General features: G+C 40.7%; 1 protein-coding gene across 3 annotated transcripts in view; it reads right to left on the bottom strand.

Annotated features, from left to right (window-relative positions):
• The window catches only part of LOC124125695 (E3 ubiquitin-protein ligase HACE1-like), a 38632-nt gene that overhangs the window by 14211 nt on the left and 4495 nt on the right, over nucleotides 1–19926 (bottom strand). For 2 of the 3 annotated variants that reach the window (XM_046489045.2, XM_046489065.2), the window contains exons 4-17: nucleotides 18263–18367; nucleotides 17029–17104; nucleotides 16264–16341; nucleotides 14655–14708; nucleotides 12272–12354; nucleotides 11515–11611; nucleotides 11177–11278; nucleotides 10808–10914; nucleotides 8622–8787; nucleotides 7469–7806; nucleotides 5596–5670; nucleotides 3730–3817; nucleotides 2069–2168; nucleotides 537–634 (exon numbers count right to left, since the gene is read on the bottom strand). In XM_046489045.2, the coding sequence (XP_046345001.2) occupies nucleotides 537–634; nucleotides 2069–2168; nucleotides 3730–3817; nucleotides 5596–5670; nucleotides 7469–7806; nucleotides 8622–8787; nucleotides 10808–10914; nucleotides 11177–11278; nucleotides 11515–11611; nucleotides 12272–12354; nucleotides 14655–14708; nucleotides 16264–16341; nucleotides 17029–17104; nucleotides 18263–18367 (1567 nt within the window). The remainder of the gene's footprint in view (nucleotides 1–536; nucleotides 635–2068; nucleotides 2169–3729; nucleotides 3818–5595; nucleotides 5671–7468; nucleotides 7807–8621; nucleotides 8788–10807; nucleotides 10915–11176; nucleotides 11279–11514; nucleotides 11612–12271; nucleotides 12355–14654; nucleotides 14709–16263; nucleotides 16342–17028; nucleotides 17105–18262; nucleotides 18368–19926) is intronic. The other variant, XM_046489055.2, reaches the window with a different exon arrangement.

Below are 19926 nucleotides of genomic sequence, written 5' to 3'. Positions count from 1 at the left end.
GCATAACTATGAACATTTACTTGAATTTGTCAAGTCTGTGGGTTTTTGCAGTTTTTTTCAAATGTCATGAATATCTGTTACTTCATAGGTGGTACCCGCCCGCCCGCCCAAAATATATATTTTCAAAAGTCATTGCCTGAGAACCAATTCATTTATGTTTTTAAGCCTAACTCGTTTTTTCTCATTAGATACAGTTTGAAATACGCTCATGGTAATAAAAAGTGTCTCCTGGGGACTTGTTTATTCTAAAAAAAATAATAGTCTTGGTTCTCAGGCACCATCCGCATCAGTCTGCCGGACGTATTGTTTTCATTTCCATTTACAAAAAAGTATAAAAATCCTAATACTTAAACACAATGCACAAAAAAATGAAAATGGAAACAAAAACAAAACGTGCAATGAACTTTATGATGATGTGGGCAGTGCCTGAGAACAAAGACAATTATTTTTTTTAGCCTTAGTAATCTATATTTCAACAACATGGGGCTTCCCTATGAAGGAAGGAACATAGGGCGACATGGTTTTGTGCTGCCTACCATGCCCTCTTCACCATTGAAGCGTACAGAGAGGTTGATCTTGAGGCGGGACGGGTTCAGGGCGATGATCTCCTCACAACTGCTATGGAAGAGTCGATCTACAAATCAAATTGTTTCAGATCTATTGTAACAGTATGAGTGAGACTTCATCATTTTGATAATCTGATATTTTTGTTAAAGAACAGATTTATTTCTACTTCCTAACCAATATATGGCTGTATCACCCTGATAACAATAGCTGAATCATCACACAAATAATTACTCTTGACGAGGTCAATATGCGAAATAGACCCCAGGACCCAATCCCTGAGGTGGTCATACCTCTAAAGGGGTCAGGTCCGAGGGTCATTGTTTTTGCATGCTGACCTCGTCAAAAGTAATCAATCGTTTCGTTATACCGAAATTCACTCTAAAGCTTAAGTCTTTAAGCTGTCCTCTGTTTCATTATAGTAACTTAGCTGTGATCCGTGAAATATTCGTACCAGTTGCAATCTTGTGTTCTAGCAGACAAGTCAATATTGATCAGTTGACAGGTCAATACTGATCATGTGACGAGTCAATATTGATCAGTTGACAGGTTAATACTGATCATGTGACGAGTCAATATTCGAGGTTATTGTCAGTCACATGATTTCGGGGTCCATATTGAAATGTATTGTTTCATCACATGGTACAAATTAACCAGCTGAATTGTAAGATTCTTATTCGAGGTATAAAAACATAATGTAATAATTGTAAAAGAGTGACCTTAATGTTTCAAGAGAGTTTACCATGTGACAGAATCACCCTATTTAAGGCAACTTTCACATACTTCGGACATACTTCAAAATGTTGGCAATATGCAATACTGGTATGTCAAATAGTTCCTGAGCAGAAGGAGTTCGCGTGAAAGTTCTATGTTCACGAAAATATGCTTTGATGACATCCATTTTGAATTTTTTGAAACTAAAACTCTACTTTGTTGCAGTCAGACAGTTGCAGAACCATGTCATAGGAAAATTATTTTGACATGACCAGTTGTGTTTCATAAGAGGTGGTGAGGTGAAATGGGGTTTAACCCTCGTGTCCAAGATTATTGCACTTGTATAGCGACGTGCATGTATGTGTGTGTGTTTGTGTGGCTGCTTGTACTAGTCCGGACTGATACCGATTTATAGGGCTAGCTCACTGAGATACCATGCCACAGTTTAACATGAATACCCCACTCAGACACAGTATACTGACACAGAGCCGACCAGTCCTTGTTTTAGCCCCTCAATGCCGAGCGCCAGACAGGGTTACAACAAGTACCATCTTTTAACGTCTTTGGGTGTGACGCCTGCAGGGACTGAACCCCGGACCTTCCGCTCTCCGGGCGGACGCTCTACCACTAGACCATGGAGGCGGTCTTGTTTCATAACAGACAGATCTACAGACAACTGGATGATGTCAGACCCATAACATAAGCACACTTTGTTGACATCATGGTGAGCTAAGATAATATAAATAATGATTTCTTTCAATGACAGGCAAGAAAAGAGTGGACTGCCCACCTCTCTTGACTGTCAGGACAGGGATGTCCGGATCTACATCTGACGTCTTCACGTTCGTCTTCAAGTTGGTGTAAAACCATTCACGTCGAACTTCAAAAGGCTGAAAGAAGAACAACTACTTCTAGGTCATTACACTTTATAAAGATTACCAACACTGGTGTTTGGCATACCATTCAGAAGTCAAGGTTTTTGACACATAGCACTTGAGATGCTTAAACTTGTGTTCTACATACTGTCAACATTTGTACTGTACTGTAAACACCCGACATTGAACAGATATGGGCCAGTAGGGTAGTAACAACAGTTGTTTTGTTCTTTGACATAATACTGGTGTTCACAAGCATGTGATGTTTGTTTGTTTGTTGTTTAACGCCGCACTCAGCAATATTCCAGTTATATGATGGCGGTCTGTTTATAATTGAGTCTGGACCAGACAATCCAGTGATTGACATCATGAGCATCGATCCAAACAAATGGGATACGATAACATGCGTCAACCAAGTCAGCGAGCCTGACCACCTGATCTCGTTAGTCATCTCTTAGGACAAGCATACTCGCCTTTTACGGCAAGCATGGGTTGCTGAGGACCTATTCTACCCCGGATCTTCACGGGTCCTAGCATGTGATGTGTTGTCCTGATGCTTAGTACTGATGAGATCAATATTCAGGTTAAAATGGTGAGTTTGACTGATTATTATTTTGAGACATGTTTAGACGTCAATGCCAGAAATGACCATTCATAAAATATTAGGTATAGTTGTGTGAAAACTATAGTACACTTTAGTAAGTAATGTACATGTTCTTTAGCACCATAGTCTGTGATAATCAGTCTTCATCATCTACAACTGTAAATAATTGAGTCACAAGCATACTATTGCAGAGCTCCAGATAACTTTTTGATCAACTGATTTTTTACTCTAGGGTTTCTTTTTAATTGGGTTATTACATTTTTCATTTGGTAACCAACATGTTTTCCCCAAAATTAGTGAACATTTAAAGATTTTGAAAAAATTGAAATAATGTTTTAGATGTATATAACTGTTCTAAATATATAGGCTTGAATCGGAAACTAAAATAGCTCGTTATTGTATTTTGGAAATTAGCTCCTTGGTACGCATGCTGAAAAAGCTTCATTGGGTATTTACGCGAGCTGTTTTTATACATTTGAGTTTTTTATTTAATACATGCGTTTCTGTACACAAATTAATTGAAAGTAACAAAACCTAAATATATTATGAACAATGAATATGACAAGAATTATGCACAAAAGGGATTATTACAAGAGGAAAGTACTAACTACATGATATACAGAAACAAGGGCAGAAGTGAGCATGGCTCACTAATACCCCCGACCCGCCTAGTGTGTCAGTAGTTTCAAATTAAATAGCTAGGATAGGGTTAGGGTTTGAAAAATTCATAAAAAATGGAAAATTAATAAAAACAACTTTTTTCTTTTGACTGCACCCCTCCATATGACACAGATTATATGTACAAAGTTTGAGATGAATCCACTGAATAGTTCAAGAGAAATCGCACGGACAAAGTTTTCGGGATGGACGGACGGACGGAACCTTGGTAGAACTATATACCCCCGACCTAAAAGGTTGGGGGTATAACAAATGGACGTTGATGGATAATAATCCCAGCCCTGAAGATCTAACCTGTGCTCTGATGGTGGGCAGGAAGTAGGCCATCAGTTCATGACAGTGCAGCAGGAAGTTGAAGTGCTGGAAGATCACACCAGGCTCCCTGTCAGGAAATAGTGAATGATGAGTCACACACATCCTATCTTCATCCTACATGATGTGCACACAAATGTCTCAAACATTGATAGCAATTCTCAACATCATGAGTGTCACGATTTACATTGTTACAGAGCTTGTATTTGTGATGCTTGTAGTGTCATGAGGATGTGGACATTCATGTTGTTTCAAAATAGATAAATAGAAAAGTCATACAGGACTTTATAAATATTCAGAATCTAGACATTGATAAAGTCTCTCAGCTGACTCGCTGATTATATAGATTACAAGTTTAAGGGGGTATGAGTTGTGAGTGTCCCACACATGCCAAACTATTATAGATTGGCCTTCAAGAAGTTGGGTAAAGAGGTAAACAAACAACTTCACAATGTCTGCCAATTCTTTATGAGAAAAGCAAACACTGTATGAATATGCCATCTTCCTGAGGCAAGGAAGTGAACTGACAGTAAAAGTCCAGTTTCCTCCCTTGCCGAACTAGGCTGGAATTCTGGAGGTGCATTTTGGCTGGACTAACGAGTCTGCGCATAGTCCAATCGAACTAGACATCTGGTTCGTCAACAGCATGGCTTTTAACATGCAAATCTCGACTGACTGCAGGATTTGCTTAGCATGTGCACCATCAACTGGGCGTCGACAGATATCAAATGATGTGCAAGGTAAGGCCCATTTTATTACAATACAAAGACCTTGATTATGGATCAGATCGTATGGACTGGGCGCCGCCATTTTGTTTGAAGCAAATGAAAATGATGTGAGAAGTGGAATCTGATTGGTCAATAGAAAGGACACAGAAGGGACATAACTCGTAATTGCAACTGGTGGTGCTACGATCGAGCCCAGAAATTACAGCGTAGTTCGGCAAGGGTGGAAGCTGGACTTTTGTAGTCAGTTAACACCCTTGCCTCAGGAAGATGACAACCTTATGGATAACAACGTCTGGTTTATTGCAATCATCTTGATAATGGTGTCATATTCTACTTCGAAGAATCACTAAATGCAATAAAGCAGAAGTTTTTATCCATAAAGTGGTACATTTTCTGAAACTATTATCAGTCAAAAAGAAACACATTACACATAACTACACCAACACTTTTCTTCAGTTTCCTTCTTATTTGAGCGGAGACTATTTCAGACTGTTAAAGTGCTGTAGCATTAAATAAACATTTGGAGCATTTGGGATAAAAAGTGAGTCAAATATGAAGGTGTCCTGAAAATAATACATGTAAACAGACCATTCAGACTTTGTCCAAAAACTCCCTAAATAACACACAAATCAGAGAAAGATTCTTTTTCAGATGTTTAGAAGTATCCTCAAATACCACAAAATGAATGAAAATGAAAACAATTAAATAACACATTCACCATGTACACAATTCTTATGTTTTATCACAATCTAATAAACTACACATAAATTGTCTATAAGATTAATTTAATTCAATTTTATTCACCAAAAAGTCATCAAATTCATGTACAGAACATTAATTCGGCCCCACGCCAGTTTTAGATTTTATGTGCGACAGTGACCTTACAAATATATCCAAACATGGCAATCAATCACAATTTTCCTTTTTTCAGCAATTACAATTGACCTGCGTTTACATATGACCTGTTTTACAAGTGGAATATGGTTTGAACATGTTATAGCACCAAGTTTACTCTGTGACAGTCTGGGGTGGCCTGCAGGAATGGAGACGCCATGTACCCTCGGACATTCTGACCAGGTGAGCTCAAATGATAAAAAACAAACAAAAGAGTAGATCTTACTTTGCAACCAGCATCCTCAAGACATCAAGATGCTTCAAGAGGAACTCAGTGAAGTTAGGCTGAGGTGTGCTGAGTCTGTGAATATAATCATCATGAAATCAGTGCTGGACAAATATGGAGTCAGTGCTGGAGGAACATGGAAACAGTGCTGGACAAACATGGAATCAGTGCTGGACAAACATGGAATCAGTGCTGGACAAACATGGAGTCAGTGCTGGACAAACATGGAAACAGTGCTGAAGGAACATTGAATCAGTGCTTGACAAACATGGAATCAGTGCTGGAGGAACATGGAATCAGTGCTTGACACACATGGAATCAGTGCTGGAGGAACATGGAATCAGTGTTGGACAAACATGGAATCAGTTGTGGAGGAACATGGAATCAGTGCTTGACAAACATGGAAACAGTGCTGGAGGAACATGGAATCAGTGCTTGACAAACATGGAATCAGTGCTGGCGAACATGGAATCAGTGCTTGACAAACATGGAATCAGTGCTGGAGGAACATGGAATCAGTGCTTGACAAACATGGAATCAGTGCTGGAGGAACATGGAATCAATGCTGGACAAACATGGAATCAGTGCTGGAGGAACATGGAATCAGTGCTTGACAAACATGGAATCAGTGCTGGAGGAACATGGAATGAGTGTTGGACAAACATGGAATCAGTGCTGGAGGAACATGGAATCAGTGCTGGACAAACATGGAATCAGTGCTGGAGGAACATGGAATCAGTGCTGGAGGAACATGGAATCAGTGCTGGAGGAACATGGAATCAGTGCTGGACAAACATGGAATCAGTGCTGGAGGAACATGGAATCAGTGCTTGACAAACATGGAATCAGTGCTTGACAAACATGGAATCAGTGCTGGAGGAACATGGAATCAGTGCTTGACAAACATGGAATCAGTGCTGGAGGAACATGGAATCAGTGCTTGACAAACATGGAATCAGTGCTGGAGGAACATGGAATCAGTGCTTGACAAACATGGAATCAGTGCTGGAGGAACATGGAATCAGTGCTTGACAAACATGGAATCAGTGCTGGACAAACATGGAATCAGTGCTGGACAAACATGGAATCAGTGCTGGACAAACATGGAATCAGTGCTGGACAAACATGGAATCAGTGCTGGAGGAACATGGAATCAGTGCTGGACAAACATGGAAACAGTGCTGGACAAACATGGAATCAGTGCTGGACAAACATGGAATCAGTGCCGGACAAACCCCATTGATCACTGGGAAAGGTACACCAGCCTACTGGTGACACCCACGAACACATGCATGGTGCTGGCAGATGATGAAGAATCATGACCATGGTGAATATGGATTTCAAACCCATGGAATTATGGCATACCTAAGGGATGTTAATCTGCACAGTTGCTTGTTGAGCCTTACATGACTGACACCTGTGTTTATTTTAGATCAGGAGTGGTTCATTGTAAGATTTGTTCAAAAACATTTCCATGAGCATCAAAAAGGACACAACATGCTTGATGGCATCAACAGAGAAAAACTTGATAATGATAGAAAGATGTCTGGTTGTCAGTATTACGATAATGTTCATTAGATTTCAGGGCTCCATTCCACAAAGTGATCTTAGCGCTAAGATGATCGTAACTCCCATACTTTAACCTAGACTTACGACAGTCGTAGCACTATGATTGCTTTGTGGGAGAGGGTCCTGAACAACATGCTTGCAACCACTTTAAAATATTTACTTGTCATCAAAGTGGGCCCAAAAAGGTTCTATTTACACTATGCCTTGGATAGCCTGACTTTCTTTACATACATCTAAAACATTAGTTGGAGTCAAAAGTTGGAGAAATGGTAAACTGCAGGAATGATAAAATTGAAAATCTTACGTCAGTTGAGCATGTGCAACATTACAGATGTAGCACGCGTTGATGAGTGCACACACGCGAGGGAACACTCCGGTCACCAGGTCCTCCTCCTGTGAAGGGAATGGTGGCAACCTGGTCGGTACACTTCCCGATTCTGCTATCACAGTTTTGCTGTCTGGTTTCTTCATGTCTTTGCTTGAAGTTCTCTCTTCCTGTTCCTTGCCTTTGGGTACATCCTGAGTGTTTGTAGAAGCTGGTGAGACAGTAGGTTGTGTCTTGGTACACGTTTTGGTATCGGTCATCTCGACCTTGAGGAGGATCAGCCAGTCTTCAAGCAGCTGCCACAATCCCGCTAAAGGCTGAAACAGTGAGTGAATGTTATTTTAAGGTACAGTCAGCACCCCAATTTACTACAAAGTCCCCAGGACCACAAAGTGGTCTCAGGGTTACAACTGCCATAAACCTATGTTAAAGTTTGGGAGTAACGATCACCTTAGTGCTAAGATTGTCTTGTGCAACGGCACCCTGGCCTGCAAATAATGTATCCTCGAGGAGACAAACCAGGGGATGACAGCATGAGCAACAATCATTAAGCGCATGTGGTTTTGTACAGTGCAGAGGTCGCAAATTTGGCGAAGTTAAGCAACGGTGGTTGCAGGGTGTAGGTATGTGGGTGACTGTGTTGGGCCGAGTTTCTAGGTTGTTGGTTCACACTGAGACACATGTTACATGAAGTGTCTCCTTAGGCATTTGACTTTGTTCAAAATATGCCCCTGGTCACCCAGCAGTGAAAGGGTACCTGATAGGATGAGAAGATGACTGTTTACCTTCTAGCGCCTCATAGGCTTGTTGGCTTGTATACTTCCCAGGGAGAAGAGCATGACATCTGAGACCATGGTAATAATGATGTAGTGTTGTGGGTATTAACTTGGTGAATGGAATCAGGGGGCATAATAAAGGAACTTGGAAGATAAAATGTAAATGTAATTTGGTAAATGTACCAAATGCTGCCAGTCTGTAGATATCAAATCTTGGACTGGCCGGGACCCCCCAAATTATTCTTGAGAGTCCCCAGGACTCAAACTACATAGACCCAGATAAATCTCTTGATTCTTTCTCCCGATTTGAAGAACCCTCATGAGAAGTGGTTTAAAACCATTGACAAGATTGTTACCTCCAATGGGTCCTCTGGAATGCTTTGTGATCGGTCCGGCTTGGTCACAGGCATGTCCTTGAGACTGCCCATGGAGGCGGTCCGCTGCCGTGTCAGGAGGTGGGACAGGGCGTGTGCACACTTCAGCAGGCTGGTGATGTCGGCGTCCGCATCGGTGTTCATGCTGCTGCAACAAACCATCAGTTCAAGCGTCTCTCAGGCTCTGTGTTAATGAGTGGCGACTGTACAGAGATATCTATATCGACACTTGACCTGAACCAGAAGAGGGTACGCTAATTAAATTTCTCTTTTTTGGGCGTTCTCGAGTTTGAGGAGGTATATTTGTTTGTTGTTGTTCAGCTATATGATGGCAATGTACAAACAATCGAGTCTGGACCAGACAATCCAGTGATTGATACCATGCGCATTGATGTATGCATTTCGGATACGATGACATGCATCTGCCTAGTCACCGAATCTGACCAACTGATCCCGTTAGTCGCCTCTTTTACGACAAGCATAGCATTAAGACCAATTCTAACCAGGTTCTTAGGGGTAGCCCAATTCGGTCGCCTCCTATGATCAGCAATGGGGTGCTGGGTACACATACTACCCCGGGTCCCGACAGGATGTTTAATAAGGTATGGAGCCATCAATATCAACACTTGCCCTTAAACAAGACCATGTACCGTATTCGACGTAATAAGCGCCCTGGGCGCTCTCAAAATTAGAAATAGGTGGCTCTTAATAAAATATTATTTTAGTGAAAAAAACAGAGTTGAAAGATGAATTTCATGGTTTATGCTGACAGCCTGAAATGTTTACGTACGACAGATATATTTTTCCAGAATTAAATGCCCATAATTAAGGGTGCATATAACACACGAGTGCATATTATATGAGAATAAATAAGTCTTGTGTACATTGATCAATCGGAAGGGGTGCTAATTGGGATTGTTCACTAGCCAATATCTTAGCAAATATCTCCGTGGGTGCTTATTAGAGCAGGGCCCTTATTACGTCGAATACGGTAGTCCTTTAGAACTTTCTGGATGCCTAAGCTATTGTACCCATTTCTGAATTTGGTTAAGATTCTTCTATAACTAAATGATTCTACATGTAATAAATAATATTCACAGTCTAGAACAGATCTAAAGGAGCTGTACATTTCCAATGATTTATTATTTCATGAGCTTAATCAATATACACATGTCTCACAACTACATCACATTTTAGCCACTTGTATTCATGGGGCGGTCGGGTAGCCTAGTGGTTAAAGTGTTCCCTCTTCATGCCGAAGACCCGGGTTCTAATCCCCACATGGGTACAATGTGTGAAGCCCATTTTTGGTATCCCCGCCGTGATATTGTGGGATTATTGCTATACATAAAATTATATTCACTCACTCACTCACTCACTCACTCACTCACTCACATGTATTCATGGGAGATGACGGGGAACACATCTTCCTGTTTCAACCCTTGCCGAACTAGGCTGGAATTATGGAATTATAATTTGGCTGGACTGACGAGTCTATGCATAGTCCAAACAAAATCGTGTAACGATATCGACATCTGGTTCGTAAACTGCCATGTAGGTTTTGGTCGATTGCAGGATTTGCAAAGCATGTGTACTGTCATCTTAGCATCAAAAGATATTTTCCAAATATTTTCATGTTTTTAATCAAGGTGCTCACATGATTTGATGTACTTCGCGACATAAGACAAGAGTTATTACCATACAGATCTTGATTATCGGCCAGATCATCTTCACTGGGCAACGCCATTTTATTTGAAGCAAATGATAATGAGAGGTGGAATATCATAGGTCAGTAGGAGTGATATAGAAGGGACATAACTCGTAATAGCCACTGGAGGGGTAGTGATTGAGTCCAGAAATTCCAACCTAGTTCGGCAAGGGTGGAAACTGGACTAGTACAGTCAGTTAACTCCCCTGCCTCGGGAAGATGGGGGAACATTGTAATGATGGGGAAACCATTCAGACCTGTCTAAGATTATATTGGGGCGGTCGGGTAGCCTAGTGGTTAAAGCGTTCGCTCGTCACGCCGAAGACCTGGGTTCGATTCCCGACATGGGTACAATGTGTGAAGCCCATTTCTGGTGTGATATTGCTGGAATATTGCTAAAAGCGGCCTAAAACCATACTCACTCACTCACTCTAAGATTACACATCCTAATGTCCTTTACCTCAGAAGGTGATGACCAATGACTGACATCTGCTCCGCCAGTCCAAACAGCACTCGGTCCTGCAGTGTTGTGTCAGCACGTGTCAGGTAGACCAGAACCTTCTCCATCTGCGCACGACAGAATGGTCAGTGGGAGAGGATTACAATGAAACCCTCATAGCCCAAACTTGTAGCTACAGTAACCATTTTCTCATGTTCCCCCCTTCCCCCCCCTTCTTCCCCCACCTCACTCTTTAGCTGTTATTTACCCCCACCCCTAATAAATGATCAGTCCCTAAGTTGCCATTGTGACCACCCAATCCCCACGTCAGTGCCAAACTTTGTTTCCAGAACCCAGGGACTTTGCCTACAGTGTTAAGTTGTCACTGACCATGTCTCCCATGATGAAGGGTCTCTGGACACTCTGGAGGAGCTTGTCAAACAGCTTGGGTTGGTTCTGTAGCAGCACCTCACACGTTTCACCGTAGCCTCCCTGGACATACCATACTTGTCAGTACAACGCAATGAATGAGGTGCACGAGTAATTACGCTTCTTTAGCAGTGTTTCCGTGTGTGCTAAAAACACGGCCACAGAAAAATACTGAAAACCTCTGAAATGCAAATATTCGAAAAAAAACATATCTTTTACGATCTGTGGGTGTTGTGGAGTATTTGATACCTTGAAATGTTAACATTTGAAACCTCTGTCACTCTGAGTCTGACACCTACCTCCACACTGAGGTCAAGGGGAGTCTTCCCCCTTTCTTCCTCCACAAACTTAGCATTTCTCTTCATCAAGATGGAGGCTGCTTCATGCTGACCATGACTAGAAGCATACAGGAAACACATCGCAAACAGTCAAGCAACCCTTCGAAACATCATTCTTATCCAGCTTTATAAACCACAAAAAACAATGAAGAACGAAGTGCAACTTGATGACATTGTATATTGGAGGATGTTATTTATGAGAGTGACTGGTGAGTTGTTCCCCATAGATTTAGCTGGGCAACGAAGATAAACGCAGTGTACCGTACAGACGCATACAAAAGTGGTAGAAATATGACAATCGGTATTTGGAGAAAAGGTAGCAGATAATCGACATGAGGATTGTGAGAATATGCGGTTAATACCAAACTTAACCCACCTGTTCGTAAAATGGACTCAGACGACATTGCCGAGGTCGGATCCCCCCTCCAATATTAATTGACAGTGCCCCAATTTGCAACACAAGTTGTGTCCCCTAGTTACATAAGGATCTTCTCACTGTGTGTTTGTGTCTAAACTTCACCTGACAATGAGTCTTGCTTTGTCAATACCAAACCAGGACTCATGAGTTTTACCAAGTTGGTAAACTTCCACATCGTGTGTCTCTTCAGCCTCCCACACCAAGTCGACATGCTGTGATATAACCTAAATACTGTTCAAAGCATCATTATATCCAGCAAACACACTCATTCACGGCACATCTGTCTACATGTGTCCTAACCTGCAAGCAAAGTGGAGAGGTGTCCATTTGTTGTGGTTGACCTTATTGATGTCAGACCCATGGTCCAGCAGGCACTGCAGAGTCTGGGGAAGACAAAGTGTCAGAAAGACATGAAGCGGACAACCCAAAAGAAAATTAAGTCATGCAGGATTTATTTTCTACACCGCAGGTCACTATTTTGATGTATAATCGCGGGGAACACCAGAAAGGGGCTTCACACATTGTATCCATGTGGGGAATCGAACCCGGGGCTTAGGCGTGTTCAAGCAAACACTTAAATCACTAGGCTGCCCCACCAAGCCCAATCTCTTTGTAAAATTCTATGGTGTTTTCTGAAAAAGAAATGTACTGCGACATATCCTTTGAAAGTCGTGGTAACCGTAACTTTGCATCTGGCATCCTATAATTGTACATATAATTATTTAAAATTGCCTACTGACAATGAATGAATAATAACTACTATTCCTGCTATTCTAGAAATGCTGTGATGCGGCCAGCAAATCGTCTATTTAAATCAGAGGGGGCTTATTGTAATTTGATAACCTATGACTGACGAATCTGAATTGAGTAATCTCTAAATTCATGGTACTAGAAAACTGACTGAACTACTGATTGCAAGTGTCCATGTCCTGAAGGCAATACATAAGTGGGACGATGAAAACATACATGGTTGACAATGCTACAACACGTACAAAAGTTGACCACGATTCAGAGATGTTAAACTGTTGTCTATCAGGATGAAGTAGGACTACACATCCCCGCCGAATCAACATTGTTTGAGAGTTGCTTAGATTTCATCTATACCACCTCGGTCGGAAGACGTGAAGAGTATCCTCACCAGGAACAAATATGACATTTTTGCAACAAACCTAGGTTGTGGTCCACTGGTGCCAGCACTCATGACAACAATGACAGAACCAAACTCAAATCCAGGTGGCAACAAACTCATTTCAAGGGACCCCCTCCGTGGCCTAGTGGTAGAGTGTTCGCCCAAAGAGCGAAAGGTCCGGGGTTCGATGCCCGACCGCGTCATGGCGCTCGGCATTAAGTGGCTAAAACAAGGACTGGTCGGCTTGGAGTCAGTATACTGTGTCTGAATGGGGTATTCATGTTAAACTGCGGCATAGTATCTCAGTGAGCTAGCACTATAAATCAGCATCAGTCCGGACTAGTACAAGCAGCCACACAAACACACACACGTACATGCACGTCGCCATATATAAGTGCAATAATCTTGGACGCAATGTTAAACCCCATTTCACCTCACCTCACCATCTCATTTCAGGGAACAAAACATGTAATCTGCTAACCTCACATTTTGTGTGATGGATCTGAATAGTTTCAGCATGCACAGGGGTAGGTTTAACGACAAATTTGTTTGTAGCCAGCAGGGCTTGCTCCTTTAAAAAATTACTGGCCCTTCTCCAAACAGGCCTACAACTAAATGGTGGAGATTGCTCTGAAAATTTTAGAACTCCTCACCTCTAAAACGTTTTATCCTACACACTGAGATTATATCTTGGCTTCCATTCACCTCATTTCGTAGTGGTTTATGATCAAATAGAGATGTTATTGGACACAACATTACAAAATAGCAGTTAGTTGTCAATCTACAGAGGTGATCAAATAAAAAAAATTAAACATACACAGAGAAGGGGTGAAATTGTGACTAGCCAGACGTGCCATCTACTTTAACTTTCGGACAGCCCTTTGTAATTTTAACTGGCCACAGGCCAATGGGCCAGCAGTTGAATCGACCCCTGCGTACATATTGCAACATTACCATGAACTCATTAATTAAAAACTTCCCATGGCTCTACGTCAAATGGGAACTGAAATTGGGGCATGGCCTCATGCAAAGAATGTGGCTCTGAGAACAACAGCTGTTACACCTCTATTAAGAATCTTGCAATTCCATTGGTTAATCTGTACCACATGACGAAACAACACATTTCAATGTAGACCGCCAAAATCATGTAACTGACACTGACCTCGAATATTGACTCGTCACATGATCAGTATTGACCTGTCATGTGATGAATATTGACTCAGCTGATAGAAAACAAGATGGCCTACCAACATTTTTATGGTTCGCAGCTAAGTCACTGTGATGAAACAGATGATGTTTAAATACTCCATAAACTTTAAAGTGAATTTCAGTATAACAAAGAGGAACATTACTCTTGAAGAGGTCAATGCGAAAAAAAAGGAATTCGGCGTTCTGACCTGCGGCCTCATTCTGGTCAGACCAATTCAGGGGTCGGGTCCTTTGGGCCTTCTTTTCCCATATTGACCTCATCAAGAGTAATATTTATATAATAGTTTGTCCCTTAACTTGTTTCAAGAAGTCACATAAAATCAGTTTACTTGTTGAAATACTCACAGACTTGTGACCATTCTGACAGGCTACATGTAGTGCAGTTTGTCCCTGAGAGTCCTGCAATGGAATAACATAAATAATAATAATCATCTACCTGCTCTACTGTCATAGTTTCACACCAGCAGGGGTTACCTCTGTTATACCACAGCTGTGTGTCACAGATATTGTCAAGTCAAGTCATGATAATCTAATATGATCTTTTGGCACCATGGTAAACTCCTCAAGAGCAACCACGACTCAAATGAATTCTTGTATCGAGTGAGTCCATAGATCAACCTTTCAACTAATTCACTAGCAATCACAACTCAAATGCAACTTGGTTCCAGTGAGACCTTGTATCAAGATGGATCCTGGATCCTGTACAACTATGCATGGGTCCAGTGATATCAATGACTGAACCCATGACCATAGGATCATAACATATCCAAGTGATGCAAAAATCTGCCTAACAAAATTGCAAACTTTAGACGACCCACCAAAAGGTAATACCATGAGTCCTTAAGAGAATAGTTCCAGTAGGATCCACGGGGATACACAGCTGGACCATGGATCAAATGAGAACATCAACTTTTCAATGCAAGGGAGTTAACTGACTCTAAAAGTCCAGTTTACACTCTTGCTGGACTAGGATGGTATATGGAGTTATAGTTTGGCTGGCCTTATGAGTCTAGGCATAGTCCAATCAAAATTGTGAAACAGAATCAACATCCGGTTCGTAAACAACATGGCGACTGCCTTTTCATGCTTTTACTCAATTTGCTCATGTGTTTTGCTGCACTTTCTGACGTAAGACCCGTCTTATTACAATAAAGATCTTGGTTATTGATCAGATCGTCTTGACTGGGTGTCGCCATTCTGCAAGTGATATGAGAAGTGGAATCTGATTGGTTTATAGGAGGGACAGAGAAAGGACAAAACTCATAAGAGCCAATGGTGTCGCAACGATTGAGCTACAAAATTCCAGCCTAGTTCGGATGGGTGGAACCTGCTCCCTTGCCTAGGGAAGATGGAGAACATAGTCTGGTGAGACCACATATTTATATTTCAGTCAAATTGACATATGTGCCACATTATTATCAACAATCGCTGTGTAAGCATGTAAGATGATTTAACACCACTCCGAAAAAAATATTCCATCATGATTTGCAGTAATAATACAGCAATTGTCTTTTTTCTCTTGCAAATCTACACTGACAAAATAAATACAATGTTCAGTGCTGAAATTTGTAACTAAATAGTGAGGCAGGTAGGAATAGTGAGTGAGTATGGTTTAACGCCGCTTTTAGCAATATTCCAGTGATATCACGGCGGGGGACACCTTAAATGGGCTGCACACATTGTACCCATGTCGGGAATTGAACCCGGGTCTTCGGCTTACGAGCGAACGATTTAACCACCAGGCTACCCGACCGCCCCGCAGGTAGGAATAAACTTCATTGACAAGAATCTTCCTGGCCAGGAGACCACAGGTAGACAGCTATTTCAGCAGACAACTATTTCGGCAGACAACTATTTCGGTAGACAACTATTTCGGCAGACAACTATTTCGGCAGACAACTATTTCGGACTCTCTCTACACTAATGCTGAAATGGTTCAAGCAAGCAGTCTCACCTCTATGTCCACCTCCTGTACATGCTGAAGTAGATCCTGCAGCAGCTCTGTCCGGCCGTTCACCGCCAGCCAGTGGATCTGAAGACACAACACCAGCATCAGCCATCACAGTCCATATCCAAGAGGAAATGTTGGAGTGATGTACATACTTCATACACAATGAAAAGTGCTTGGTCCTTGATATGTTCACATAACCATGGTACTCTGACTAACAAATATCCTATCAAGATTGTAACTACTATGTGAAATCTCAATTGCAACCCAATGAGAAATGAATGCTGGTCAGATGGACCAGTGGTTGATAGCATGAGCATGGAGTCCAGGAAAAGCATGTGTAACCTGAAATCTCGTTGTATCAATAAGCAGGGATGTGAGCAGGTCATCCCAACCCCAACCCCCCCACCCCACCCATGTCTGGGGGCATGACATCTTCTGAGTATTTACAATTTCTGTGTGACGCGTTATACATGTAGTGCCTGTATTCTTGATAGAAAACGTATAATGTCTGAAAACCTATAATCCAATGATAATAGTATAGTGTCATGAAAAATAATAAAGGCATACATGATGCTGAAAGCTCTGATTGAAAACAGGACAATCTGCGACGGTTGTCCGGAAACAAGAATATATTTTTCGGAGTATTTTGTATAAATCTTTGATAACGTTTTTCTGTGGAAAATGATTTTTTCCAAGGCCTATTGTTTTAAAAAACGTGAACTTCTGCATTTCCGTGGAGATTTCACATCAATAAATATGTGTACTTACTGCAGTCAGCCCTTCGTTGTTGCGAATATTGACATCAGATTTATACTCCAGCAACTTGTTCAGACATTTCTTTTGTCTGGAAGAAAAGACACACATCAGCACATTATTTCTCAGATTATCATTATTCTTATTATTCTTGTATGCACACTGTTCACATTGATAATAGTTCGTCATTCGTGATGAGTGCTTTTTGTAAGTCTACATTCAATGTTTAACATTATATCTATGCCAAGTATACAGTCTATGTGTGGTCTTTAAGTCGTACTTTATTGGTGATAGTTGGGGATATTTCAGAAATAATCTCACCATCAACTAGTCTTCAAGAAATAAGCTGGCCCACTCGACAAATGCCAATAAACATTAAATAGGCCCAGTAAATATGTCAATCATAGAATAGAAGTGGTGATCTCAAATATATGACATCTTAGTCTCCATAATATGCCATCTCATCATCCAGTTTCCACCCTTGCCGAAACAGACTCGAATTTCTGGGCTTGAACATGTTGAATGCAGCGCCACCAGGGGCTATTACAAGTTATGTCCCTTCTATGTCCCTCCTATTGATCAGTCAATCTCATATCACCTGCATTTGCTTCAAACAAAATGGCAGCGCCCAGTCAAGACAATATGATCGATAATCAAGATCTATATTGTAATCAAACAGATTTTACTTCGCAAAGTGCATCAAATCACTTGAGCACCTTCATTAAAAACATGAAAGATTTGGAAAATATCTGTTAACACTAAATTGACGGTACCCATGCTTTGCAAATCCTGCAATTTACAGAAAAATCTACATGGCAGATTATGAACCGGATGTCGATATTGTTACACGGTTTTGATTGGACTATGAATAGCCAAAATTTAACTCCATAATTCCAGCTTATTTCAGCAAGGGTTGAAACTGGGCTTTTATAGTCACTTAACTTCCTTGCCTCAGGAAGATAGCATATTCATACAGTGTTTACTTTTCTCAGAAAGAATTGGCAGACATTTGAAGACTATTTCTGATACAGATATGTCCAAAACTTGTTTCCTTGATCCTGTTGGCTACCTGAAGAAATAATATAATCGAACCATTGTAAAATTCCAGCAAATGTAATATAACATCTGAAGAAAGCAAACTGGTGGTAAATCGGGGGAACACTTTTGCCCAAAACACAGAGCAGAGTATGTGTTCCAAGGGTGACCCGACCCCTAGGTAGGAGATGATGACAGTGAGGATGGTAATTACCCGTTTCTAGCTGCAAGATGCAGAGGTGTACAGCCGGACACATCCTGAAGATTCACCTTTGAGCCCTTCTTCAGCAGCAGGCACAGGCACTCATATGATCCACAACTGGACGGAAATTAGATAACAAATAACACTTGCACATCTCCATTTCAAAGAGGTTGAAACATGGAATAAATGATGTTTTGCCTTACTCTATTTTTCAGCTTGTTATTTTACAACATGTATGTCTCAGCCACAGGAGGCAGTGTCAAGTAAACGTTTGAAACAGCTTATCAGCATCAAGGCTTCAAAATGGTAGGTAGGAGTGATCGAATCACTCAGACCAGCATATCTTATTTCTGTATCTCACAAAAGCAGAGCTACAGATAAGCAGCGTATTTTCTTCAAATACCCCCAAAAATATTCAATACCTAATTACTTTCAATGAACTTGCGTACAGAAATGCATGTATAAAATGAAAAACTCAAATGTATAAAAACAGCATGCGTAAATACCCACTAAAGCTTTTTCAGCATGCGTTAAAAGGAGCTAATTTCCGAAACACAATTACAAGCTAATTTACTTTCCGAGTCAAGCCTATATATTTAGAACAGTTATATACATCAAAAACATTATTATTTTTTTTAAAAATCTTAAAATGTTCCCTAATTTTGGGAAAAACTCAATAGACTGATGAATAGATGAGTGAAAAAATATTGATTACCCCCCCAAAAATCGTATTATTAACCCGATTAAAATAGAAACCCTAGAGTAAAAACTCAATCGCTCAAAATGTTATCTGGAGCTCTGAAAAGGAACTAAAATTACCAGTTCCTAAAGTAGGAAATTAAGGCTGCACCATCATATTGCTGTCAATATTTTATACACCGTCATTTCTGAGCTCTATGGCACCTACACCCAAAAGGGAGTACCGTCAAAGGAGTATTTGTGTTCTGTGTTAGTGTTCTGTTCTAGAGACGGAAATTTCCAAATTAAGGTTGTGTAGAACTGAAGCCACTTTTCAGGCCCAAAGCTGCGACTAAAACAGTAGCCAATGCGACCTAAATATCAATTTGTTTACTGTCTAAAATTCAGAGGCAGCCAAATGACTACCTAGAAAAATATCTTGTGGCGGCTAAATTCTCTTGCTAAACATCTGTAGACACAAAAATAAATAACACCTGGAAAAAACGTCTGTTAATAATTGTACTCGCAAATAATACCTTCTAAAGTCGACAATGAACTCAAATACATGAATATTAATGTAATTAGATTTTATTTTAGTTGATAATGCTCATTTGATAAGCAAGGATATACCTATATAATCTGGTAACATAAATTGCATAATTGTTCGAGTCACAAGTAACAAAAACCAAGTACAGTTTCCACTAATATGCAATTTCAAGACTAGTGCTATGACTTTTACATATTATAATAGTTAATTGATAAAAGATATTTTCAAATGCTTTTGGCTATCTTCAATATTGGCTTGACTTCTTGATTTTACCACTGGCTACCTGGAAAAAAATACTTGTAGCCATATTACTTGGTAAAAATTTAAACTTTGGACCTGATTAGTTATAAAACGCCTACATCTGATCGGGCCCTTGAAGATCCGGGGCAGAATAGGGGACTATGCTTGTCGTAAGAGGCGACTAACGGGATCGGGTCGTCAGGCTCTCTGA

The sequence above is a fragment of the Haliotis rufescens genome, unplaced genomic scaffold, assembly GCF_023055435.1.
Source record: "Haliotis rufescens isolate VD_foot unplaced genomic scaffold, xgHalRufe1.0.p SCAF_5, whole genome shotgun sequence".
NCBI lineage: Eukaryota > Metazoa > Mollusca > Gastropoda > Lepetellida > Haliotidae > Haliotis > Haliotis rufescens.
This window is presented reverse-complemented; position numbering and strand designations above follow the sequence as displayed.